The sequence below is a fragment of the Amborella trichopoda genome, chromosome 12 (genome assembly GCF_054954075.1).
Source record: "Amborella trichopoda isolate Santa Cruz 75 chromosome 12, AtrichopodaSantaCruz75HAP2 v2.0, whole genome shotgun sequence".
Taxonomy (NCBI): domain Eukaryota; kingdom Viridiplantae; phylum Streptophyta; class Magnoliopsida; order Amborellales; family Amborellaceae; genus Amborella; species Amborella trichopoda.
In genome coordinates, this window is record NC_142347.1 from 15,099,437 (window position 1) to 15,126,680 (window position 27,244).

At 36.1% G+C, this 27,244-nt stretch overlaps 1 protein-coding gene across 3 annotated transcripts; it reads left to right on the forward strand.

Moving 5' to 3' along the window:
* The first annotated feature begins 8,727 nt into the window (after positions 1-8,727).
* LOC18424648 (metal transporter Nramp3.2) lies at positions 8,728-17,425 on the forward strand. 3 transcript variants are annotated; one of them, XR_002279283.2, is made up of 5 exons: positions 8,728-9,563; positions 10,024-10,160; positions 10,259-10,908; positions 11,043-11,148; positions 16,785-17,425. XR_002279283.2 is itself a non-coding variant. In XM_006829232.4 (4 exons), exons 1-4 carry the CDS (start codon positions 9,004-9,006, stop codon positions 17,001-17,003), a joined length of 1,566 nt encoding a protein of 521 aa, XP_006829295.1. In that variant the 5' UTR covers positions 8,728-9,003; the 3' UTR covers positions 17,004-17,425. The 3 variants fall into 3 exon arrangements, 2 of the variants coding, with proteins under 2 accessions (XP_006829295.1, XP_088710385.1); XM_006829232.4 differs by lacking the exon at positions 11,043-11,148; XM_088854259.1 differs by lacking the exons at positions 10,024-10,160; positions 10,259-10,908; positions 11,043-11,148.
* Positions 17,426-27,244: the final 9,819 nt, after the last annotated feature.

Sequence of the window (27,244 nt, forward strand, 5' to 3'; positions counted from 1 at the left end):
GGTCAAATTCCTGTCTTCCCCATTCCTCTATTCTATCTCTTTCTTCTCCTTTCATCTATCCTCTTACTTTTTTTCTTCTTTTGAATGTGCATGCCTATGTGCATTCACCCAAAGACAAGGAGGAATGGGGGGTTTGTCAGGATTAGGAGGACTAAGCACGTGAGGTTTGGTTAGGTACTTGATTTGGTCGAACGCCTCTTGGAATTCATTGTCCCATATGAATGGGGTATCTTTCTTAAGGAGTCTATTGAAGGGTGTGCACTTGTCTGCCAGTTGTGAGATAAAACACCTTATGGCTTGTATGAAACCTTAAAGCCCACAGATTTCTCTGATGTTCTGGGGATGAGGCATTTCGGCGATGACTTGTATTTTGGACAGGTCCACCTCCATGCCCATTTGGCTTACTATATAGAGAAGAGAGCTCAACGCATACCTTGGCGATGCCATTCTTAGTTAGAAATTTGGGGCACAGATGGAGTGTAGAGGCCACCACGAGATTTTCATGCAGCCACGGCCTTCTTAGCAGCATGCTAAATGAGGGTTTTACGTCCAAGATATAAAACATTATCACTTGGACAACACGGCCGATCTTGAGAGTGAGAGGCAATATGCCTTATGTTTGTCTCTTAGTCCCATCATATATTGAGCTGATATGGCTCGAAGTCATCTGGGCTCTTGCCTATTTGCTTCATCGTTTTCATAAGGCATATATTTAAGGATGCCCCATTGTCAATGAGTACCCTTCATATCTAATACCCTTGCATGAAAATAGTGATGTGCAATGGTCAGACATGAATGTGGTTGAAGCTGACCAGGATATCTTCATCTGTGAATACAATCTGCGTTGGTGCTATTAGATGGTTGATCATTCTGCACAACTCATTCGATTGTGTGTTACTCAGGATGTGCGTCTTGGCCAGGACTTTCTCAATCTAAGCCCTATGTTTCGGTGAGTTATTAAGCAGCTCCAAGATAGAGATCTGAGCCTGGATCTTCCCAACGTGAGCCAGTAGATCATAGGTGGTTGTGGATCCCTGAGTTTATTTGTGGGGTTCATGATTTGTGGTTACTGTTGGTTGTTTGGACTTAGAGGTGTTTTCCATCCTTTCTTCAAGGGTATTGGCCATTAGTTGGATGGGTTTGAAGATTCGTCCTCCTCAGGTTAAGCAATCGACCTCGCCAACCTGAAGCACGATAAGGGTTGCCCTAGCAAGCGTAATGGGAAACATTGGTGTGTTGGCCCCTTGATTAGAGGGTGATCCCTTCTCCTTGATCCGAGTGACATCGATTTCTAACACATCATCCTCATCATATTGGTCCCACTTAGGTGGGTCGTCGAGGTTTTGAGGTGAAGGGATCCCTTTTAAAAGACTCAATAGATCCTTTTGGGGTTCATGGAGGTGGTGACCATAAGGGAATATGAATGGAGCCAGGTCTGCTTCTTCGTCTCCATTCTCGATCATGTGAATGACAATGTTCTCTTTTGGGTTGTCCTGGGCTTTCGCCTTTTCGACAGTTGTAACTGTATTTTCAAGTAGAGGATTTGTAAAGATACCCATCTATTGATTAGGCTCTTCAACAGACGGATTTTTCAGTAGGATAATGATATCACCCTATAGATCAACCCTTGAATAACTCGTTTCAGATGATAGCAATTTTGGGTGTCATGCACGTGGTTTCGATGCCATTTGCACCATTTTCTCTTATCCATGACTTGGAATGGTGGCTCGAATGGCACTGGGACATAAACCATGTCTTTAGATAAGAGTAATTCCAGTACTTTTTCTAATGGGTCTTTGAGAGGAGTGAAATTATCCACTCACATTTGGTTGTTATTTTGAGCATTGGCTCTAGGTAGACCCTTTTGATTTTGGTTATGATTACTTCGCTGATTGGCTGAACCTCGAGCCGACCCATAATGACAATTTCATTAACCTGACCAGAAGTATTCCCTATGTTGTTATTATTGTTCTTATTTCTCTTATTTTGGGGAGCGGTTATAGGTTTGTTCTCGGGCCTGGTGCTGAGGGGTGTTCCTCTGGCCCTTTTGTGACGTGCCACTCTCTCAATCATGGAGTCAAAGAGTAGCAAATAAGACCTTTGCTGAAGAAGGTCCTGTATTCGGGAGTGGCATTTTCTAGGGCCGTGGAGATCTTGGTCGGGTCTATGATTGGACATTCGATAACCTACATTGCCGCTTCGTGGAATCGATTGATGAAGTCCTCAAAGGATTCTCTCGAGTTTTGCTTTGTTGTGTTGAGTTCTCCCAGGGAGAGAGGTCTTGGTGTCAATCCATGGTAGTGGGAGACGAATTGGTTGAACATATCATTCAAAGTGATGTGCAGTTGAGTACACATCATTGTTCGGTGCCAGTTCAGAGCCTCGTCGGACAGTGTTTACGAACATATGGCCTTCAGTTAATTTGGCATATCTCATAAAGCTGGAATGCATGAACATGAGTATCTAGATCGTTCTTCTCGTTGAACTTGTTTCGGAATTCTGGGATGAAAAATTCGAAGTTAAGGTCCTCCATGCCTTCTAGGGTCTTGTGAATGCCCAATCTTACAAGCATGTCTTACATTGCTTTCATGGTGCCTCCATATTGGACATTCAGTATGATGGTAGGCCCACCAGTTGGCGAGTTCCCAAGTGTAGACTGATGAGTCAAAGCTTGAGGTAGAGGTTGGGTCACATGGACCTAAGGTTGGTGAGCCTTAATCATTGGGGAGGTCTGATAAACCTGGGCCTAAGGGACGTATTGTCCCATAGGTGCCTCCACAGGCTGCGAGAATTGCATGGTTTGTTGGACCAGATGGATTGCTTGGACCGATTGAAGAATCGGTTGACTCGGTTGTCTCAGGGGTTTCCTATAGCACTAAAATGGTTTGGAATTGACCCACATGCTAGGGCATGGACAGTGTAGGGCAGCTTGGATACCTACATCACCTAGGGATCGATTCAAGTCGATACGTCTGTTTCATACAACATTCAAGTTATCATGAGTTGTACTATGGTGGCTTGATACTGAATTAGATCCCCTAGACCTAGGTGGGTCTTGGTTTCAAGACCGCCGTGCCTCAGAGTTATCATGGTTTGAGTTATGAGAATGACCGTTTGACACTTCATGAACCTCTTCCCTTACTCGACTCATACTTTGGGTTCTTACGAGCCCTTGCAAGGTGACCCCAGGTTGAATCCCTTGACTATTCAAAGTCTTTCGAGCGGAGCTAGCTTTTTGAGCAACACAAATTTTAGGATTTGAAGCTAATTCTTGAGACTCTGCCTCAAGTTGAAGACTTGGGCGTCGAAAAATGGATGGACTCGGGTTCTGGTTGTAGTCCCAATATTTGTTTGAGCATTATGGTAAAAATATTACCCCAATACTTATTACTTAAGCATTTGTTTGAGCATTATGGTAATTTAAGCATTTGTTTAAGCATTACGTTAAAAAGATTACCGTAATACTTAGTACTTACTACCTTAATACTCTTTACGGTAAAAACATTTGTTTAAGCATTACGGTAATTGAAGCATTTGTTTGAGCATTACAGTAAAACGATTACCTTAATACTTATTACTTAATACCTTAATGCTCTTTACGGTAAAAACATTTGTTTGAGCATTACGGTAAAAAAGAAGTAGTACCCCTAGAATCCACTTCCTCCCCATACTACTAGTGAAAGGGAAAATGTATAAATAATACCTAAAAAAATGAACAAGGTACTCATCAAAAAATTGAATAAGCTTGAACTAAAGTGATCTTAAGCTTGAACTTAAGAGAATTTAAACATATTTTACACATACCACATTGCATAAAATTGAACTAGCTTGATCACATACTTTCTAAAAATCATATCAGCATGCATTAACCTCTTTTCAAATTCATCTACTTGATTTACATGTTATATCAGCAGACACAAATTGGCATATAAAAAAAAATGAACTAGCATTAATGGCATCTTTACATTAATTCATATACTTGATTTGCCTTTCTTCCGGTTATGGCCCATGACCTCGCATCGGCTACACTTAAGAGGCCTAATCTCTTTGCACATTGTTTGCCTACATCGTTTCTTTAGCCGACCTACCTTTCGCCTTGTAGCTGGCGTCAAGACTGTTGTATAGACAATCTTTGGCAGATCTAGTGCATCAGGAATTGGGTTGAAGGGAAGGGAATATGCTCTACGATACATTTGAACAATGAAATAAACGCTGCAAAAGTTTGTAACATCTTCATGCATATGATCTATAGCGGTGATTTCATGACTACATGACAAGCCACTAACCTGCCACACTTGACAACTGCATGTATGAGTTATCAGATTTATAACATATTTCTTATCCCTATTGATCTCATACATACCATTATGTGCCCATGTGGCTGTATAAAGGCATCTACACTTATCCCTCCTCATGTCTATTTCCTTTTGGATATTCAGTGTAAGCACACCGCTCCATTATAGGAACATGGCCATCTTCTTCAAAAATTCTCCCGTAAGTTTAACCCTTAGGCATTTAAGGAGTTTAATAAGGGGCTTCTCCCAAGCCTTTAATATCCATCGGTTATATAATTCAAAGATGTTCGATGTAAGATGATTGTATCTACACCCTTGAAAATATGTGTTTGCCCAATATTTCAGATGTTGCAACATGATTCAGTCATAGGCCTCAACATTTTCATTCTTAATCTTTATCATGTTTTCATCGAAGTCTGTTATAGGCAATGCACATGCAGCTTTCCAATAAAGCTTTGTGAGCGTCAAATTTCTATAGGTCTTTTTGGAGTTATTGACAAGGTGATTCATATAATAACCTTATTCACTAGTTAGAAATACTTTTTCAATTGCAACTTGTAACCCATTCTGACAATCTGATATAATAGTCAATGCTGGCAAATCTGAGCTCTCGTCAAACTGCTCATTAAGAAGCTCTAGAAACCAAGTTTAACTTTATGTAATTTCACTCTCAACCACTGCATATGCTATAGAAAATATATTTTCATTTGAATCTACCCCAACTGCAGCCAATAGTATCCCTTTGTATCTTCCCTTCAAAAATGTCCCATCTAGTCCCATAAGTGGCCTGCAACCAAACATCGAACCATACAAACATGGACGATTGCCTATAAACACACCTTTAAACCTATCATGATCATCTATATGAATAATCGTTACGGTTTCAGGGTCAGTGATTCGGATCTTATAAAGGTACTTGGCGAGGTCCTTGTATTCCTTCACATGGGAACCCTCATTTATCTCTTGTGCAACCTCTTTGCCCCGCTATGCTTGTTGGTAAGACAACGTGACACTGTGATCACGTTGTATATCATTAACCACATCTCCAGGTGTCAGATTGGGCATATCATTTAAACGGTCTTTGATCTTGCTTGCCAGCCAGTGGCTTCGGGCAAGCGGCTGATGAACCCTATCTATTCTGTCGGCACATGAGTGCATGTTTACAAATTTCTTTACCCTAAAGAAGTTTGTTGTATTAACCCTCTAACAGCACACGTGCTATAAACACCCATCTGCAGCACACCTTGACCATACACGTCTCTCCTCACTTTTTATAAACTTCATATTGAAGTTTTGTGATATGACATAATCAATAAGGTGTTTACTGCATGCCTGTACATCATCAAAATCTTAATCTTGTTGAAGTACAACTTCATAACGGTTAATCCTAAGGGGGCTTTCTATCGGATCGATATCGTCTATATGCCGTTCCATTTCTGAATCATGTGAATCTTGAACACCTTCACTGTGAACTACTTGCTCTGGTCAGGAACTGTTGTAGAAAAAAAAATTAAGGACAAGTCAGAATTATCTTAACACATAACATAAAATTAATAAATAATAAAATTAATGATTTTCATTGCAAACTTCTTAAATGATCAATCTTGATGGATCATTATCAGGCATTGTTGGTGGTCGATATTCAGTGTAGTCAGACTCAATAGGTCTATTTGATACATACATAGCGATGGGAGAAGATACTTCCATCATGTTTACAATGTCGTCATTATCATCAATACGTATCATATTACTGTTACTTGGTAACCCTGGGCAGTATTCCTAATAGTCATGGTACTTGGGGCATAATTTGATACTTTTGATAAGTAATCCTTTACTTGGTCAAATGATGTGATCCCCTTAAAAAATATAACCTTCACATCCCCACCACCATAGAATATACATCCATCATTAGATTTTCTCTTGAAAAAATCACCAAAATGTAAAACGATTTCCACTCTGTTGTCACCCATCATTGTTGCATACAAGCTCAATCACTGCATAAAAATTTCTGATGGAAACAAATATAAAATAGTTATAAGAAGTTTCAAAATACTTAGATACAATGAGGAGGTTGCATTATAGAGGGACATTAGATTGCAATACAGATACCAAATATACATAAAATTACAATGGCCAACTTAACTACATCAAGTATTATAGAAACACATTATTTTGATGGCCAACCATTAAATAAATCTAAAACTTATTTGTGCGACAATAAAAATAAGGAAAAAGTTTATATAGAGCCGAGGCTCTAAACAATCAAATTTGAGCCTACCCCAAAACTTTCACTAGAAGAGGTTGTTTTGATGCCCAAATATCCTCAAATTCATCATCTCGACATCAAGATGCAAAGACATGGGAAACAAATGAATTTAAATTTTTCGAAATAATGTATTTTGTGATGTATTTTGGACTGTCAATTTTCAAGATTTTCAAGTTTTCATAGATCTATCGATCTACAATATTTTTTTACTTTAAACTTTATAAATAAAAATGAAAATATATTTTTAGGCTATCACAAAGATTTCCAGTATTGAAACCACATTTCTTGACAATATTTGAAGGTAGGCTCTAATTTGGTTGTTTAGAGCCTAGGCTCTATACAAATCGCACCCTATAAATAAATATAAAACTTATTTATGCAATATTTTAATCAAACTATATCAAGTACTATAGAACAACAACATAATATTTTGATGATATACCTATAAAATAGTGTTGGTGTGTATATTTGAAGCTATCAAAGACCTCGTTCAAAGATTGATATATAATAGACGATATGATGAAAATGGATGAGAGAGATTGAAAGTGGATAAGAGAGGGAGGAGGCTAAGAAAAAAGAAAATACTAAAGATATCGTGAAAATAGGGTTTTATGTAAAAAAATTAGAAAAAAAAGGAGGGAGAACATTACAGTTATTTTATTACCGTATAATATATCTAAACTATTACGGTATATCGATTACCGTAATTGAATGTTATTACATTACGGTAATTAAATTACCACCCTATGTGCCTTTAGTTAGTTAGGTTGGAGCTTTATCATAAAATGTTCTAATAATTACGGTAAATAAATTACCGTATAAAATTTGCTAATCCTTATGGTATTTAAATTACCGTAATGTTTTTTAAGGTAATCAGACTACCGTGAAGGGTATTTTCGTCCAAAAAACCAAAAAATAGTGAAAAGGTGTAGACGAGGTTTTTGAAAGTTTGGGTTTGTTTCTAATTTTACAAAAATATAGGTATATTTGCGATAATTTCCCTAAATTAAACTTCCCCCTTATGTGTTTTTTTTTAACTGCAACTTTCTCTCTTAGCTATAGTGCAAGCCAACTTCAGACTCTATAGTGAGTTACTAGCCCGGCCTTGTGTGTATGCATGCGTGTGGCAATGTATGCGCGTGGCAGTGAAGAGAGAGTAATTCTTTCAACATACTCCAGCAAGGTTTAGTGAAACGGATCGGTAACTTGGATTGGCCATCCCAAAAACTGTGTCGGATCGGTGGATTGATAATATTTAACTTCTTCATTATCTAATAAGGTACAATGTTATAGATATGATGTAATTTGGGAATAATTTATCATCGGATGTATACATGTAGAAAGAGAGTGTGAGAGAATCATAAGTCGACCTATAAAAATATCAAAAATTATGATTGGAGGCATCTAATTTATTTGTTATATTATTAATAAATTATTCCAAAAAAACCTATCTTATTGACTATGTATTACTAGGGAATCATCACCTCACAGAATGAATGACTAAACTAAAGCCTGGTTTTATCTTATGGTGCCAAACAAGCTATTTTCTTCCCGCAACTAGGCAAACAACATTGTTTTCAAAATCAGCTTTTACATATACTAGAATCTGCAAAACCAGATATCGAGAGAAACTTAGGATTTGCGTATCCATGGTCCCAAACGACTCATTCAAGAGAATAGTGAATGAGGAGAACTTATGTTCCTACTTTCCCATTATTAACAAGAAAGGTCCAACACTTTCACCACTTTTACACGGTTATCAAATGCCCCTTTAAAAGTCGAAACTCAAGTGTTAGAAAACTTAAATTTTAATTTTTTAAAAAATAATAATCTAGTGATTTTAGAGCGATTAGCAAAATTTCAAATCAAAAAAATCCAATTAAGTAATTTTACCGAGTGAGCACATGTAAATTATAGTCTAGAAGGTGCACAGCATACGTACTCTAGTACAAAACAACTAACCATTCCTGCTACTCAAGTACACGCGAGCGGCGCATGCGCGCGTGTGAGAAGGCCGCACTGTTGCCGTACTGCGCCTGCTAGGCACGTGCCGCAACAAGAGGTCAAAAAAGCCAACCTCCTCCGACGTCCTCATTTGAAAGTTAGCGTACCAGAGGGACGCCATTATTTATCTTTCTTGTTTCGCGAGGGTTTCTCTTTTTTTCTACTGCTCTGAACCCTCCTAAATTTTGCATTTAAATAGTAGAAAAGAGAAAAACAACCTGAATTGGGTTTTTTCTATATATATTGGGAAATTAATTTTGTATTTAAATAGCAGAAGAGAGAGAAACAACCCTGAATTGGGTCTTTTCTATATATTGGGAAATTGGGTTTTTATATTTTGGGAGAGTGAAAGGAAGAACCTTGTGATGAGAGAGAATTTTGGGTAGAGTGGGAGGAGACTAACTCTGGTTTTTTTAGAGAGAGATAGAGGGGTTAACAATGGCTAGTGATGGGGTCCCATTGGAAGAGGAGGGTGCGCTTCTCCGGCGACCTTCCAACTCGTCGGAGGAAGATGAATGGGAAGAAAAAGCCTTCACAGGTCGCGAAAAGGTTCGGGTTGATATCGACCCAATCTTCACTGATGCCGAAACTGACGAATCGACAATGCCTCCCTTTTCATGGAAGAAGCTATGGCTCTTCACAGGCCCTGGTTTCCTGATGAGCATCGCGTTTTTGGACCCTGGAAATCTCGAAGGTGATCTTCAATCGGGAGCAATTGCAGGCTACTCTTTGCTGTGGCTTTTGATGTGGGCTACTTTGATGGGGCTTTTAATCCAGCTTTTATCGGCCCGTGTTGGTGTGGCGACTGGGAAGCACTTGGCTGAGCTCTGCAGGGAGGAGTATCCAACGTGGGCGCGGCTCACTCTGTGGTTCATGGCGGAGCTTGCACTTATTGGGGCCGATATACAGGAGGTTATCGGGAGCGCTATTGCCATTAGAGTTCTTAGTCATGGGGTCATTCCACTTTGGGCTGGAGTGCTCATCACCTCCTTTGATTGGTATTTTTCTCTTCTTCTTTTTTCTGTTGCTTCCTTTTTTGGGTTCACTTTTTCATGAATTTTTTCAATGAAAATAAATGATGGGGATTGGTAAGAATTTTGGCATTGGTTCTGAGATTACTGAAATTTTTGTCGTAATTTTTGCTTTTATAATTTCTTTGCAACTGAAATATTCATATTTTGTCTCATGCTAATCACTCCATTCAACTTGTGTGAACTTTTTCTCTTTTTTAATTAATTTATTTATTTTCCTCTTGTTTGTGTTTGGTAATTCTTTGGGAACTGTTGCATGGGATTTTGGACTTTGAGACTGTTGGCTCGGAATTATGATTGTAACTCCTTTCCCCCTATCAATTATTTGTCTTTTCTCTTGGTAAAATTTTGTATATGACTGTTGGACTATTTTTCCTTCACTTTGTTCTCTCTTGCCTACCTTTATTTGGTCTCATCTGCTGCACAGTTTTCTGCTTTTGTTTCTGGAAAACTATGGGGTGAGAAAATTGGAAGCAGTCTTTGGGGTGCTCATTGCAACCATGGCGATTTCTTTCGCATGGATGTTTGGAGACACCCGTCCCGATGGCGAGGAACTTCTTTTAGGTATACTTACAAATAACTCTTTTTGTGTGAGAGAGAGAGAGATTTGACTTGTGTGATGGAAAGAAGCTGATGAGGGATTCTTGAATTGTTTTCCTCAGGATTATTGATTCCTAGACTAAGCTCCAAAACTATAAAAGAGGCCGTGGGTGTCGTCGGTTGTATAATTATGCCTCATAATGTATTCTTGCATTCTGCTCTCGTGCAATCAAGAAAGATTGATACTAACCGCAAGGGTCGTGTGCGTGAGGCCCTTAAATACTATTCCATTGAGTCCAGTATTGCCCTCTTTGTCTCCTTCACCATCAATATATTCGTCACGACTGTTTTTGCAAAGGCTTTCTATGGAACAAAAGAAGCAGAGACTATTGGCCTCGTAAATGCCGGTCAATTGCTTCAGGAAAAGTATGGAGGAAAGTTTCCAATCATGTACATTTGGGCAATTGGTTTGTTAGCAGCTGGGCAGAGTAGCACCATTACAGGCACATATGCTGGGCAATTTATAATGGGTGGTTTCCTCAACCTTAGGATAAAGAAATGGTTGAGAGCGATGATCACTCGAGGCTTTGCAATTGTTCCCACCGTAATTGTTGCCCTCTTTTTTGATTCATCTGAGTCAACGCTTGATGTTCTTAATGAATGGCTGAATGTGCTCCAGTCTGTGCAAGTTCCATTTGCCCTAATTCCACTTCTCTATCTGGTGTCCAAGGAGGAAGTCGTGGGCACTTTTAAGATTGGTCACTTTCTCAAAGTAAGTACATTTTTATTCTTCATCGGTTCATGTTTTCCAATTGAAGATGAATTTGGTATAATGGACCACTATCATTTTTTCCTTTTGGTAATTTGTAATGATATGTATAGTCCTTTGTGTTTTCTTTGTATTAGTGCACTCAGTGTACCGTGACATGACTCGGCCGAATCCAAGTAATATAGTTGCCTTAGGATCACCTTAATCTCCCTGTGCAGCGTCATTGATACATACACAGTAAAGGTACCATCTATCACGCCAGCATGATTTTTTTTGTTTTCCTGATGAATAAGCCAAGCACGATGTTCTTGGCTGATAGAATTGTCTTGTTCCCACTTGATACAAGGAATTGTGGATTGCTTTGGTAGCTTTGGTACATGATCAGCAGGCTGTAGTATATTGAACCTGTATAAGAGGGAAATCTTCATGGAAGAAGTAAGAAATTTTATATTCCATGCTTGGAAGTTTTGACTCTTAAATGGGTCTGATAAGAGGGTCATCCATGGGACTCCTCGTTGCCACATGGTTGCATATAGAGGTGGAGGGACTCTATAAAAACAAAAAATCTTAGTGGACCTACAAGCACAAAACACGGCAAATTTAATTTAAACATCCAATCTAAAGTTTCTTAAAAGATGATATCTGGGAATACGGTTACTTCTCTTTAAGTCAAAGCTAAGAATAGTGCAACATGATCACAAAGGATACATCATAGTTGTTAAAGGCATAAGCTGTAACAGAATATCCCTTTTGTGTTATCCAGAGCTTGGTTTTAAGCTCTTTTGAAGAACTCTTATTTTGGCTTTGCTCTGGATCTTACCATTTGGGGCCTTAAAACTCAGGCCCAAAATAAGTGAAGGGACTATAAGAGGCTTAAGAATAACACCTTAGGGTGTGATCCTCAAAACGGTTCCCATATGAAAAGAAGAGAGAAGTATGCTTAATTTCTTTGATACGTATAATTTTTTCTTTTTTCCTTTTTTCTTTTTCTTTTTCTTTTTCTCTGAGTACTCTGATACCTCTGATGGAAATAAATAAGTAAAAATTGCATGTAAAACAAGATTATATCAAGTAACAGCGGTTAAAAATTGAGTAACAACCACAATAATAAATAGGTAGAAGATACATTGGGAGGGATGGTGGAAGACTTAACTAGATAAAAGCTTGCCAATCTCCATAATGCAAACACTTATTGTCAGGTTCGTGGCCTAATCTATCAAAGCACCTTAACCTGCCAAGTTGTCAGGTGTTTCGGAAAACTTAACTCATGGACTTGATTTGCAATTACAAAAGATAGAAAATTTATGTGATGGCAAGGAGATTTGTGGAACTTTTCCACTGTTGCAAGGGACTTGGAGGGGTACTGACTATTCTGCAGTGCTGGTAATGGTATGCGAAGCTGAAAAATGTTTGGGTTACACTTCTATAGAAATGAATATTGGTATGGTCTTTAGAAAGGATGATATGATTTTTTATGGAACTGATATGTTTCTATTGGTATGTGCTTAGAAATAACATTTATGACCAGTTGTTACATGATTACATGGTAAATACGAGGTATAGTAATTGCAATTGGCTTTCAATTAATTTCTCATATATGACTTATAACTAACCAGGAAAAAATGTGTGATGTAGGTTACAATTTACTGTATCCAGAAGTTTCTACTTATAAGTATTCAAGTTCCTAAGAAATATTGGTACCAATTTCTATTAGTGTTGTTATAGGGTTCCGTTCATTTTCTCTCTGGTATTAGTTTGTGCTCAGTTAGTACAAGCTTATGGAAACTGCCTAAAAACGGTTTCATAGCCCAGTACCTGGTATTGGTATTTCAAAAGGGCAAATTCAGACCCTTAAGAAATATTGGGGTAATATGAAAGTTCTCATACCTATTCTTGAGAAACAGGATTGACAACATGGCCGTCTTTTTTCATAAACAAAGGAGAGAGGGGCAGTTGTCACTCTTCCCTTGAAACAATTATTACAAAAAGACAATTTAGGTACAGAGAAATCAACACCCTTTACATGCGTCCAGCCAAGAAAAAGGTACTTTGTAAACTTCAATTATCATAAACTTGGCTTTCTGAAGATTGGTTTCCACATGCGCAACCAAACAAGAAACAACATAGACATGGTCACATGCAATTCTAGCTCACTCAACCCCATGAGTCTACAAATGAAGTTTCATATTAATCCATGCATCAAGTTCCCTTTGAGTCGTGTATGTGAGCCATCCTGTCCGCAAGTCTTTTCACACACATGCCAAATATATGAAACATTCCAGAGCTGTCAGTTTTTCTCTGTGTCGCCAATGTTTGTCCATTAATTGAGTGGTCAATCATTGATGTTGGATTCTCAAGTTGCATTTGTATATCACAGCTTCCTCACAAGAAAAAATATAGATATACAAACAGTGCAATTTCTATCTCCCAAGCTAAGGTGATGATGTTTTTTTTTGGGTAAATAAGGTGATGATGTTGTTGGAGTCTACCCATGTTACTGACTTGGATGGCATTTATTGACATGCTATTGTTTTGATTTTTGCATCTCTAAAACCTGTCTGGTGCTTTAGAGCTGTCTTTGTATCAACTTAGAAACTTTAATAGCATCCATCGTACAGTTGGATCGACCTATCGTGTCACATTCCTCCATCTATGAATGCCCCTCCTTGCATGTTTTAGGTTCAAGTACATTTGTTGTCTGCCTAATAGTAATTTCTATATAATGTCACTTCAAATAGTTTTCTACAAAATGACCGGAACATGTTATGAATAAGGCAATGTTCTGCCTGTTGTTTATTTTTTCTGTTTCTACTCCCAACTCAACGATCATTCTCAAATTTAGGTATTCAATCTCTCTTTAGAAAGATTAATATATGTGGATATCTCATTTTCTTTTCTGATTCTGAGCAAGTTCATAGTTCTCCAAAAACCTTCCAATCATCCACTCCATGAATTCTTGTTAAAGTCTTATAATTAGTAGTCTATTGACTTCTTACGGTTTCTCCAAGCATGCTTACACACCTATTTGCACTGATGAGGTTATCCACTACCCTAGCCTTTCCACATGCAAAAGAATAGCATCCCTCATGTCACTTAATTATGACAACATTATTGTGAACCCCCCCCTCCCCCCCCCCCGCGGGTTACTTTCTAGTATTTAATTAGGAAAGAGAATATACTGGGTTATTTCTCACTTAGCATGAGAGAAGCTCATGTGTAGCATTCAGATGTCTTGTATTGTTGTTTTTTTCTTTGTATTGAAGGAGACCTGAGTCTTTTGTTAGACAACCACAAGGATGACTTGTGTTTTCTGAATATCTCCATGTGTATAATTGTGTAAAATGTAGCATTTTCATTCAATATAATCTTTATAATGAAATTATTCTTTTGATTCATGTGGGTAGCTTTAATTCACCAGGTTGGCCCAGTCCGATTTTTGGACAAAGATTAGACCCGATAGGGCAAGTCTGGGTCTAAGAACCTTGACTCAACAAATAACCAGTTTGGGTCGCTTATACCTTATTATAAGTTGTTAACTTAGTATCATCATCATTATCATCCGAGCCTTATCCGAACAATTTGGAGTCGGCTACATGAATCTTGTTCTGTCATTCTACACTATTAAGAGCCATAGCTCAGTAAGTCACCATATTTTTTCTCACTATATCCATCAATGTTCTTTTGGTCTCCCTTTGCCTTTTTATAGTCTACTTGAACCAAATTGCCCCTCCTAATCGATGATATTCTAGGTCGATGCTGCACAGAGCCAGACCATCTAAGTCTACTTTCCTTCATCTTGTCGCCTATTAGAGCTGCCCCCTAAGATTTCTTGAATATATTCATTCTAAATTCTATTATTTCTTGTCTTGCTACTCATCCATTTCAACATCCTCATCTTAGTTGCACTCATTCTATGAATATGTTATTTCTGGACTGCCTAATATTTTGTCCTATAAAGCATGGTTGGTTCTTATAGGTGTCATATAGAACTTCCCCTTCACCTTCATTGATATGAAGCAATCACTTAGGGCTCCATAAGCATATCTCCACTTCGTCTACTCAGCTCTAATTGTATGCGCGGCATATTCCTCAATCTCTCCATTCTCATGTATTACCAACCTAAGATATCGAAAATAATCTCTTCTAGATTCGTTTTGGCCATCAATCTTAACTAAGTTTTCATTTCTACTCCTATTAAATAAATATAAAATATATATCTATATATTATAATGTTCCTTATATATGTAAATATAGGAAAATATAATTTCTCACATCTCTCTCTCTTTAAACTTACATGAGTCTATCCCCTTTCTATTTTGAAACCCTAGCCAATCCTGTCTCTCTCTCTCTCTCTCTCTCTCTCTCCATCCCATAGGGAGAGAGGTATGAGAAAATCTCTTTCTGTACATAATATCTCATATTTTTTCTAAATTTTAGTGGAATTTTGAGAAGATAAATTGAGGATTAGTTTTGAAAACATGGAGATGTTCTTGTAACTCGTATTATGAGAGGAAACCAAAGGAAAGTCTATGGGTTTTAGGTTGTGTTTCTGGATTCTTGGATTCTTGATAGGGTTCTTCATGCGGTGTACACAAATGAGATTTTTTTATCCAAAGACTTGGAATCTGTGTCTTATGGTTTTTTTATAGTGCATTGGATTGATTGGGGTTTTCAGATTTGGGGGGTTTTGATTTTGATGTTACAAAGGGGTTGTTTGATATTTGCCAGAAAATTTATAGACCTGCTGGGCAGCTGGAGTATACTATCCATTTACTCCCTTTGGTAAAACCCTATCTAAGATTAATTTTAGGATCCCAAGTTTTTGGGATGTAACCTCTTCAACCCTTAGATTAACCTCAAGAAAGAAAATTTCCTAATGGTGGCTCTATCATCACCCAACTATTTGGAGTCGGCTAATTGCATCCTCTATGCACTTGAAGAAAAAAATTAATGTCTTAAGATTAATAGAGACCACCAAGTTTTTAGAGAGTGAGATCTAAATGTTAGGAAGCTCAAAATTCTTTTGAGAATATTAATCTAGTGATTTGTAGGGGGTTCTCAAAATTTCAGATTGAAAAAGTTCTCCCAAGTTGACCTAGGGATAAGATGTACACTATGCTCTGGGAGCATAGTATATGTGCTCTTGACATTTTTGGTTTAGATTATTTGTGGCTTTTTTATGATTTTGGGGGGGTTTCTTTGAATGCGGATTTTTAATTCTTTTGTGAAATTCATTTTGGTTTTTGTGATTTGGATGTAAACCTTGGGGTTTTTGCATACTTCTCTTCTTTGTTATTCATTCTTCTTTTTTTTTCCTATGAGCCCTAGAGTATCTTATCTTTCATTCACTCTTCCTGTTTTCTTATAACTCCTAGAATTGCTTCTCTAGTATTCAAGTCTTTCTTCTTGATGATTTAGATGGAAAATTGGGATGATTTTAGATGGAAAAACGGCAAGCAAAGGAATGGATGGTTTTAGATGGAAAAAGGGGCCTACTGCCTTTGCTGGGGTCTGTTGAGTTGTCTTGTGTTGGGGGGGGTTGGTTTCAGGTATATCAAACCTGCGATGGTTTGGGTCTGGGTTAGGAGGATCTGAACCCGGCAGGGTCTGGGTTGAGGTACACGTCCCTATATTAAGACAAAGTGTCAGGTCCTAGTTGAATGGAAAGGGCCAATTGGACGATGTTTCAGGCCTGCATTAGGTACTGGTCTACCAAACCCAGAACAGGTTGGGTCCATGTTAGGAGGATTAGACCGAACCAGGTCCTGTGTCCACCCATATAAGATACTTGTGTATTGCAGCTTTACTAAACAATGTCCATTCTTGGTAATTGCTCTTTTTCAAGCTGCACTTCTCATATTGCATCTTTTGTTTTGCAGGTAGTGTCATGGATGGTGGCTGCGCTAGTAATAGCAATCAATGGTTACCTTCTCCTTGATTTTTGTGTTGCGGAGGTGAGCGGTCCTATGTTTGTGGTGGTGGTGACAGTTATCACACTATTGTATGGGGGCTTCATCATATATCTCATCTCTCGTGGGCCCCTAGCTCGATGGCTTGTCCCCGTACTCCCAAAATACATAGTGACCTCTACAAATTGATCTAACAAATTCCTACGCAATTTTCACATTTCAACCGAAGTTTACTTGTACGGGTATGTTACAAGATGGGAAAAGATTCATTGTAGCTGGGCATATCACTCTCTATGAGCTTTTGATTATTGACCTCTCAATTGAAGCAATACAATAAAGATTCAGAAAAAAAGAATAAAATGAAGCAGAGCATAAAGCATCTCAGAGCAGTTTCATTGGATCCTCATGTAGCTCCGTTTAGGAGGAGAGCAATACCTACTTGAACTTCTTAAGTGTGGCTAATTGCTTTAAGGATTTCTTTTACTTGTAAGAATGCCAGAGATATTTAAGTATTTCTGCCTGTAACTTGTTTATTAGAATTACAAATGTGTATCTTACAGTTTGGTATTGGTTTTGGGACTGGATCACGGTCGAATCACAGTTTCAGAAAATGGCCATGTATTTGATTCCCACCTCTCTCTCTCTCTCTCTCTCTCTCTCTCTATATATATATATATATATATATATATACATTTCCCTCTGCTGAGAAGACTTGGATTGGAGTTCTGGATGCTTTATTCCTCGTTTATATAGCCAGTATCCTTACTAGTTAGCCTCAGTTTTGTGTCTTTAATAGACCTATTTTTTCTGGCAATTGCAAGGGCTTCTTTATTTCTTCATGTTCAAAAAAAGAGGATTGTTTAGGACCAAATCTTTTTACAGTTTTCTTCTCTCTCCATAGTGGATTAGGTTCTCTCGGAGCCGGCATTAGCCAAACAAAATTTCCCAACCGGCCCTCTCTCTGGCTGCCTTCTTGCTTTTGAGGAGCCTAAATCTTGCTAATTTCTCGGCCTGTCACCTCTTTTTTTCTCTCTCTCTAGGTGGAACAGTTTGATCTCAAAATGTACTGCAATCTCAAGCGCCTTCCTTCACGAGCTTGTGAATCTTTTCTCCAACAATTAGAGGGAATTATCAAATGAAAAAGCTTATATATGGCTCTAATCTTACTTGCAGATAATATCTTTGCAACTTAAACAATGTGCACCTTATCTTAAGATGTAATGTTGGTGTAAAAAAATTTTAGAGTTGTAAAAAAATCTATTTTCAATTCTAATTATGAAATTGTAAATTAAAAAAATAGTTCCAATCAAGTAGGTCTATAAGCTATTAAAATCTTGAAAATTGATAATTTAGATAATATTTTATAAGAGCACTATTTCTGAGATTTTGAAATTTTTTCTTTTTTATATTCGTACGAGATGATCAATTAGAGAGTTTGTCAAGATTAAAACAACATTTTTGGATTGGTTTTTGAGGTGCAACCTTATATAAACTTTTTCATGGATTTGATGTTATGTTAAAAGCTGCGCCTCTCTTAGATTGTCTTAAAAGAAAAGTCAAATTCACGTCTCAAGTAAAATGGACAGTACATGCATCACAACTTTCCACAAATAAGGTTGCGGCCTTATATAACCCGCACTATTCATTAGAAGGCTTATACTAATTAAGGGAAACTTATCAAAAAATTAATGCTACATATACTATTTAACATTTAATCCATATTATTTTATGTTATTTCAAAATACCCCATGAAAATAACATATCTGTTAGAATAGTTGTAAATATGTAAAATTTTAAATAGTGCATCTTTCATGAGTATTTTCATAGAATTCTCACACTATATTATTTAACATTTTATCTATTGTAAAAAATACATATAAAATATAAAACATTCTAACACATGATCACGTATTTAAAGATGGTATGAAATCGAATAAAGAAAAAAGGATGAGATGTTAAATAGTTCATCTCTTTTTTATAAGGGTCTCGTAATTTTATTGAGATATTAAGGATATTATCACTTTTGTAATTCTAATAGTGAATTTACATAATAATTACTAGGACTTTTATTTAAATTATACTTACAAAATAACACTTTATTAACATTAATGAATATGAATTCAAATTATAAATAATAAATGGGATTGTCTACAAAGTGTTTATCTTTTGTACATGAAGGTCACAATCATTCTTGTTCCTTAAATTTCAAAAGGGAAAGGTTTCTATGCTTCCCCTACAGCATAGAAGTTTTATCTTTCCCTTTATCCAACCGTCCATTCTGAATGGAGGGCTAAGACTGCCCCAATCACAATGTCACATCTTTATACTATTTTATTTTTAATTTTTTTTTATAAACTGTTTTGACACCAAATTTTGGACGTCCATTCCTCTATTAAACTCGCACTAGTGAAAAATATAAAAAAAAACTATTTTCAATAAAATAAAATGACCTAAATACCCCTGAAAGATTCAAGGGGTATTTTGGTCATTATATTTTATCAAAAAATTATTTTTAATATTTTTTATAGGTGCGCCCCAATGAGAAGATGGCACTTATCAAATTTCATAATCATACAATTTGTATAAAAATAAAATACTTTGAGACGTCGGATCTAAGATCAAACGGTGAGTGGCTCTCTTGATTAAAATTGGACGGCTGGATGGTAGGGAGAGGATAGAACTTCTACGATGTAGGGGGAGCATAGAAAGCTTGCCCATTTCAAAATGGGTCATTAACTAGACATAAATTTTCAAAAAAAAAAAAATTGAATTTTATGTCACATCCTAAGCTATCTAATTTGACATCCAATGAGTGTGAAGGACTGCGACCTCCATGTACAAAAGACAAATGGTCTCTTTATAGACTAATCTATAATAAATACGTTCAAAGTTCTGGGTAATGAGATTTTTGTTCTGAAATTGATTCCAGGTTGTATGTCTCAAGGCTCTCACAATTAACAAAAATCGATTCATGAAAGATTATCAAGATATTAAATACGCTCAAAATTTAAGAAAGACAAAGTTGACTATTTTTTTTTATATCAATGGAAATTAAACTATCCAAGCTCAGTATCCATGTTAATATCTTTAATTTGCCAATCCATTTTGAATTTCTTACAAATTGTTCCCCATTTGCATTATTTAGATTTTTTGAGCGATTTCTAACTATATAAAATATTCCTTTTCAAATTCAAATGGCTAATTTTTCTTTCATATTACATACATTTTATTATTGAGAAATGTTTTTGTCGTGATAACAATGGAATACCCTAACTATCGTGATCAATTCATGTTACAAGGATATTATCAAATTATTATGCGCAATAGAATTTATAGTACTAAAATAAAGATAGTTTTAATTTATAGGATAATTTATAGGAGATAATTGTTACTAAACTTTTAAGAAGACAGCTACAATCTCCAAAACGTATGAACCCTAACAACTCCCCCTTTTATTTATTTATTTATTTATTAAAGTGTAAGTATCATTTATCGGGTTAAAAATTAAAACCCAATACAAAATCACTTAAGAGGTCAAAATGATCCCTATTAATATTTGAGATGTTAATTTTTCTTTTTCTTTTCACTTGTGTACTTTCTCAAAAATAAAAAATTTCTAAATTGCTCTTGTTTAGGATTGAAGTGAGCAATTAGGGCATTTCATTAATTTGACCCACCAAAAAGCCCAAATTAAAAAACACAAATACTTATGCTTGTTACCCTGCTCATGATTAATAATTGTTGGGTCTATGTGACCTTCAAAGGCTTCATAAGTATGTAATGAAAAACATTTACTATAGTAGAACATAAACTTAGTGGGAGTGTGGTCGCTCGAAGACCATACTTAAGTAAATGATATTTGCGGATAACGGACTGTGTTTGACGATCTAGGTCAGTCGGTTAGAAAACCCAAGGTACCTGGGCATAAAAAATAAACTGAAAAGGGTTTTTGGGTTAGCCTTTGATAATGTCGGAGCCTGTGCCTAGATGAGTGAGCCGAGGGACTGTGTGACCCTTGTGTATGATGGTAGGCCTACAGAGACGGGGGCCAAATCCTCATTCATGTTTCATCACACGACATGCATATAGATAGATCGTTCGGGAAAGCTAGATATCCACATTTTGGTGAAGCATATGCATGTGCGAGAGATACCCCTATACGCCATAGAGTTGTGGTCGCATCAGGTCATGGTGACCTTAATTTGTCTCTAGGGGAGGACTTGTAATCCACAGACTGGGAATGAGACTCCTTGGCTCATCGACCAGACTTTGGTGACCTGCTAATGAGCTCTTGCTTGGACTGTAGGTCATGAAAAACACTGAGTCGGTTCGATAAAGCAAGTGTGGTCTGTAGTGCAAAGTTGAAGGTGGAGTACCCCGTTATCGTTGATTGAATTCCTGAACCACATGGATCCACTTCCCATCATATTAATTTAATTGTGTTGATTTTATTATTAAATTATTTTAGATTTATTATTTGAATTTTTGTAGGTCATTTGATATTTTATTTCTTATTTTTGGACTTATAAAAACGAAGTTATTAATTTATAAAGTTATAATATTTTAAAATTCATTTTGTTTAAATTTTAAAATATTTTTATTAAAAAAAAAGTACATGGGGGCCTATAGTGCACATTGGCCCACCATGTGAGTATTAGGTGGGGCCCCACATACCATACATGGACAGCACGCCCCACCCTTGGATACCTTATCTTGTTGCTTTGTCTTCAAGTTTGTTAAATATAGTAACTACATCTTGTAGCATGTGGTCAAATATTGATTAAGAAATATTGACCATATCTTATCTTGATTATTGAAGGAATATTTTGACTTGATATTATTGAAATATTCTTATGAAAAATATGAGATATAATATGCAATTTATGGTATGCACTGTATCTTTAATGGATTTAATTTATTTAAATATATTGATAGGAAAATGGTTTAAAGAAAGAGGGACAATGGTTCATGCACCTTCCATAATGTTGATGGCTCATCTTGGAAATGGATGCTTTAGATCTCGCACACACAAGTCACCTTAATCAACATTCCATATTCAATCTCAAAAAAGAGGCAGACTATAGGAAACCCTAAAGAAACCCTAGACCTAAATTTCACTATAACTAGAGGTGCTCTCCCCCATCTCAACACACATCCCTCTCCCATAAACTCTCTCTCTCTCTTGCCTAGGGACCATGTCCCTCCTCCCTACTCTCTTATTTTCTCTCTTTACTCTCTCTCTCCTAAAAAGGACCCTAAGGGGCACACCCCAACATAGAGAGTCTCTCGCTCGAGATCTAATCTAAGGGTTGGGAAAATTAGGGTTTGAGCCTAATTATTTTGGAGTTAGAGTTTTGTAGAGATTTAAGGGTGGTTACCTAGTTTGGCCGAAATTAGCTTTCCCAGTTCGAGATTAAAGCTGAACCGCTGATCCCGCGCCATTGGATGTGGTGACTCGGTGTGGGGTGTAAAAAGCCCGATTGAGGTAATCTCCGGCATCTTTTCTTTTAATTGTTTGTTCTTTTATTTTATATTTTCAAGCATAGTATTAGGTTGTATGAATGGCATCAAGTAGTTGAGATTTATTTTATTAATGTGTTATTTAATTTTTGGAATTTCTATTGTTTGTAAAAAAAACCATCTGTGAGTGATCTTGTTGTCAAATTTATAAAGGGTGATTATTATTTAAAAAAAAAAAAATTGTATTTTCCTTGCAAAAGATTACATAGGTCTTTGTTTCAATAATGAGGTAAAACCAGAGATACTTTTTTTTGCCATTGATACATGCAAGGTATTTGGTTGCCAAATGTTAAACATACCCCTAGTTATTCTTAACTACTAATCTTGAACAATATATACATTATTAATAAGGACACTGTTTCTATAAGTCCACAAACTCACAAGTATAAATGCAGGCCCCTTAATAATTTATTTTTAAAATAGAATTTGATCCTAAAATATATAATCTTTTTAACATGGAGATTATTAATCTATAAAAATAAATAAATTAAAAAACTAAAAATGATATTTTTTGGATAAAATATTTGAACCTTTGATTTTACTTTTTCTTTGAAAGACTATTATTTACGGGACCCGGTTTTGGCAGACACTGTAGATCTCCAAGCCTGCACAGTAACAAATGCAGGCTTGGACGCACCAAACAATTTTTCTATTAATAATTCTAAACAAACTATGGTATTTTTATCATTCAGTTGTGGCCATTTGGGGGATCCAATTATTGAAATGCCTTTAATTATTCTTTATTCCTAATTTTTGAAATTTTTATTGAGGTATTTAAGTAAAACGAAGAAAAAAAAATTCCATCACATGCCAATGGGGATCATTTGACCCTTTTAGTGATCTCATAAGGGGTTTCCACCTATTATGATATTTTTTTCTTGTAATCCATGATCGAATTTTTTGTCTTTTTTTTTTTTTTTTGTAACCCATGATAGATTTTTTTGTAATCCATGACCGAATGTTTTGTAATACATGATCGAAATGTTTGTTTTTTTTTTGTAATCCATGATCGAAATGTTTGTTTTTTTTTTTGTAATCCATGATTGAATTTTTTGTTTTTTGCTTTTTTTGTAACCCATGATAGAGTTTTTTGTAATCCATGATTGAATTTTTTGTAATCCATGATCGACTTGTTTTTTTCTTTTTTTGTAATCCACGATTGAATTTTTTGTTTTTTTTTTTTTGTTTTTTTTTTTTTGTTTTTTTTTGTTTGTTTTTTTTTGTAATCCATGATCGAATTTTATGTAATCCATGATCGAATTTTTTGTAATCCATGATTGAATTTTTTGAAAATTTGTGATTTTTTTTTTTAATCCATGATCGAATTTTTTTTTGTAATCCATGATAGAATTTTTGGAAAATTTGTGATTTTTTTTTTTAATCCATGATCAAATTTTTTTTTGTAATCCATGATAGAATTTTTTGAAAATTTTTGATTTTTTTTTTTAATTCATGATCGTTTTTTTTTAAAATTTGTTTTTTTTTTTTTTTAATCCATATTATTCAAAGAGAAAATGAGAGAGATGATGATTCTGAGGCCACTCTATCCCAGCCATATTATTCACATATCGAGTCCCAACAGCAACAGTGTAGGGATGAGCACGACAGTGCAGGTGAGCATGAAGGATGGACAATCTTCGGGGATTTTAGATTGGGAACACAACAAAACACTAACACTCAGGGATTTGATAATAGTCAGACGCCTGCTAATATCGATGATTCGTTTTTAGATCGAATCAATGAATTGTTAAACGAATTCAATCAATGGCACCAGCGTGACCAAGAAGAACAATAACGTCGTCTATCATTTTATTTTTAGATCATATGTTACTAATTTTATGCTTTATTGTAGTCCATGTATGTTGATATACTTATTCCATGATAATTATATGTTTATCCTTTTGTGTGATGTAAATTAAATGCTGAATGGCGGTTCATGCAGGGAAAGAACATATCAATATTTCGCATATTCATTCAAAAACATGAAAATTCTTAATGGAGTACCCTCATTTCTTATTGAATTCCTAAAAAACAATATTTATAATGAATTTTAATAATTTTTTTGGATTTTTTTTAAGCTTTATTCTGACCGATTCACCCGATTCCGGATCCAGATCGCCGATTCGCCGATCCGGATCGGTTTTTTGGAAGCCCGATCCGGGTCACCGATCCGTTTTTTAAACCATTGGTTTTAATTAAGAGGAGATGCTTTATAGCAAGAATCCGTTGTAGTCTAGTTGGTCAGGCTACTCGGCTCTCACCCGAGAGACCCGGGTTCAAGTCCGCGCAACGAAAAGCCTTTTTGAGCTCATTTTCTTTGAATGGCCGGTTCCTTTTGAGATTTCTGTCTCATTTTCTTTTAATGGCAGGTTCCTTTTGAGATTTCTCTCTCATTTTCTGTTAATGGCCGGTTCCTTTTGAGATTTCTCTCTCATTTTCTTTTAATGGCCGGTTCCTTCTGAGATTTCTCTCTCATTTTCTTTTAATGGCCAGTTCCGTTTGAGATTTCTCTCTCATTTTCTTTTAATGGCCGGTTCCTTTTGAGATTTCTCTCCCATTTGTTTGGCTAGTTCTAGCTGGTTAGGTTAAAATCGAGCCCATTTCTTTTCAAATTTTTTATTTTTTAATGGCCGGTTCATTAAGCGAGACTGCCGAGATTTGAGACTTTAAATACGGTTACGTACTTTGAGATTTCTCTCTCATTACGTTTTGGCTAAGGTTAGAATCGAACCCATTTTCTTTTCAATTTTTTTATTTTTTAATGGCTGGTTCATTAACCTAGATTGTCGATTCGAATCACAGATCTGCAAAATAGGACCGGTTTTCTAAATGGGCAATCTAGGTCACCGATTCGTTTTTCTAACCTTTATGGCTGCTCTAAAGAAATCATCGTCATCATTTTTCCAACTATTTAGGGTCGGTACATGAATCCTGGTCCGTCATTCTATTATATAAAGGGTTATTACCCATAGTGAGGTCCCACATTGGAAAAATCGGGTAATCACTCGATTAAATCAGAACCGGCCACTGTCCGGTTCCGATTTCATAAGGTTTTGGTGATCGACCGATATTTAAAAGAAGATAATTTCAAATATATATATATATATATATATATATATGACAAAAATAAATAATTTGGTTTGTAATATATTTTTAAATATTCTTTACATTATGATAGAGATTAGAAATTGTTTTAGTCATTAATACTCACTTTTATATTTTCCTGCCTTTTTCGAAAAAATTTGAAAATAAACTTAGGCACCTTTAAAATCCATTTTCTTCATTAATTTTCAACTTCATTTGAATGTGTTTGGTTTTAATCATTCTTTATATGCTTTTTATATTTTAGTAGATTTTTTTGTATCTTTTTTATTTTTTTCAACAATTTTTTGACCACCCAAGACTTACCCGGTTAGAGCGGTTAAATCGGCTGGTTTACCAGTTAGGCCTGTTAAACCACTTCTAACCCCATGTATGGTTAATTGTTCCGGTTCTATTTTGCGAACACTAGTGTGATCATAAGTCAACATATATTTTCTCATTACTTCCAACCATGTCCTTTGGGGACTACCTCATGCCTTTTTTGAGCTTTGCACTTAAACCAACTCGCACCTCCTAATAATATACAAGGGGCGGATCTTTCCATTTTGTTTCTCTCTCTTTTTGTTTTTTGTTTCTTTATTTTCTCTCTCTCATTTTTTTAAAGTTACCTAAAAAACTATCTTTTTCATACAAATAACTACCGCTAGTTTAAAAAATGCCAATCCATATTAGAACGGTCGATTTAGATTGGGAATGGAAGGGGATGAACCGGTTCCTACAAAATATCAGGAACCGGCTGGTTCCCTCCATAAGTAGGCTAGTTCTAGCTGGTTAGGTTAGAATCGAGCCCATTTTCTTTTAAATTTTTTTATTTTTTAATGGTCGGTTCATTAAGCTAGATCGCCGATTCGAATCACGAGTCTAGAAAACAAGATCGGTTTTCTGAATGGGCAATCCGGGTCACCGATCTGTTTTTCTAAGATTCATTGCTGATCTAAACAACTCATCTTCATCTTTTTTCCAACTATTTAGGGTCGGCTACATGAATCCTTGTCCGCCATTTTATTTTATCAAAGGTTATTACCCTTAGTGAGGTCATAAACCACCATATATTTTATCATTACTTCCAACCATGTCTTTTGGGGCCTACCCCTTTCCATTTTCGAGCTATGCACTTGAACCAACTTGTACTTCCTAATTGAAAGCAAAATTTTTTAACATGGATGAGTGCTAAGCCCAAGATTTGAGGGGCGGTGTGCCATGAGGCTGGTGATTGCAGAGCCGGATGTTTTTTTTTTTTTTGGCACCTTTATTAGAAAGAGAAGCTTTCTATAAACATAGGAGGTTCTATAATTTTCATTGTGCTTTCCCTCTCTCTAACTTCTCATATTTATAGGAAAAAAATGGGGCCCAACGTTCCATTTTTCAACAGGTCTCTGAGAAACAACCTTCTGGATTTCAGGATGCTTCTCATCATCTTACATTAAAAAAAATCCTAAAAAAATAATTACTTATTTTCTATATTGCATTTAATAAAAAAAATTAACAATGGATAAGCATTAAAACACTAATACCCCTGGGATTCCTCTCATGAAAGTACGTGAAGTAATGTGAGGCCTCATGGGCATACACCAGTTAATACTAACAGATGCTATAATAGGTTTGCGTTGCATATGGTCGGCCTACCTAGGTCGACTATCTCTTATCTTATCACCTATTAGAGCTACACTTAAGTTCTGTCGAATGTATTCATTTTGAAATCTATCACTTCTTATCTTGTCTCATCCATCTGAATATCCTCATCTCAACTACATTCATCATACTCGTATGTTGTTTCTTAACCACCCAATTGTCCTATCCATAAAGCA

Bases quoted from the DNA above. Each gene is read 5' to 3' on its own strand.
- LOC18424648 (XM_006829232.4), top strand. From the start codon at position 9,004: ATGGCTAGTGATGGGGTCCCATTGGAAGAGGAGGGTGCGCTTCTCCGG. The intron at 9,564-10,023 runs GTATTTTTCTCT...TCTGCTGCACAG, and splicing joins CTCATCACCTCCTTTGATTG to TTTTCTGCTTTTGTTTCTGG. The intron at 10,909-16,784 runs GTAAGTACATTT...TTTGTTTTGCAG, and splicing joins AGATTGGTCACTTTCTCAAA to GTAGTGTCATGGATGGTGGC.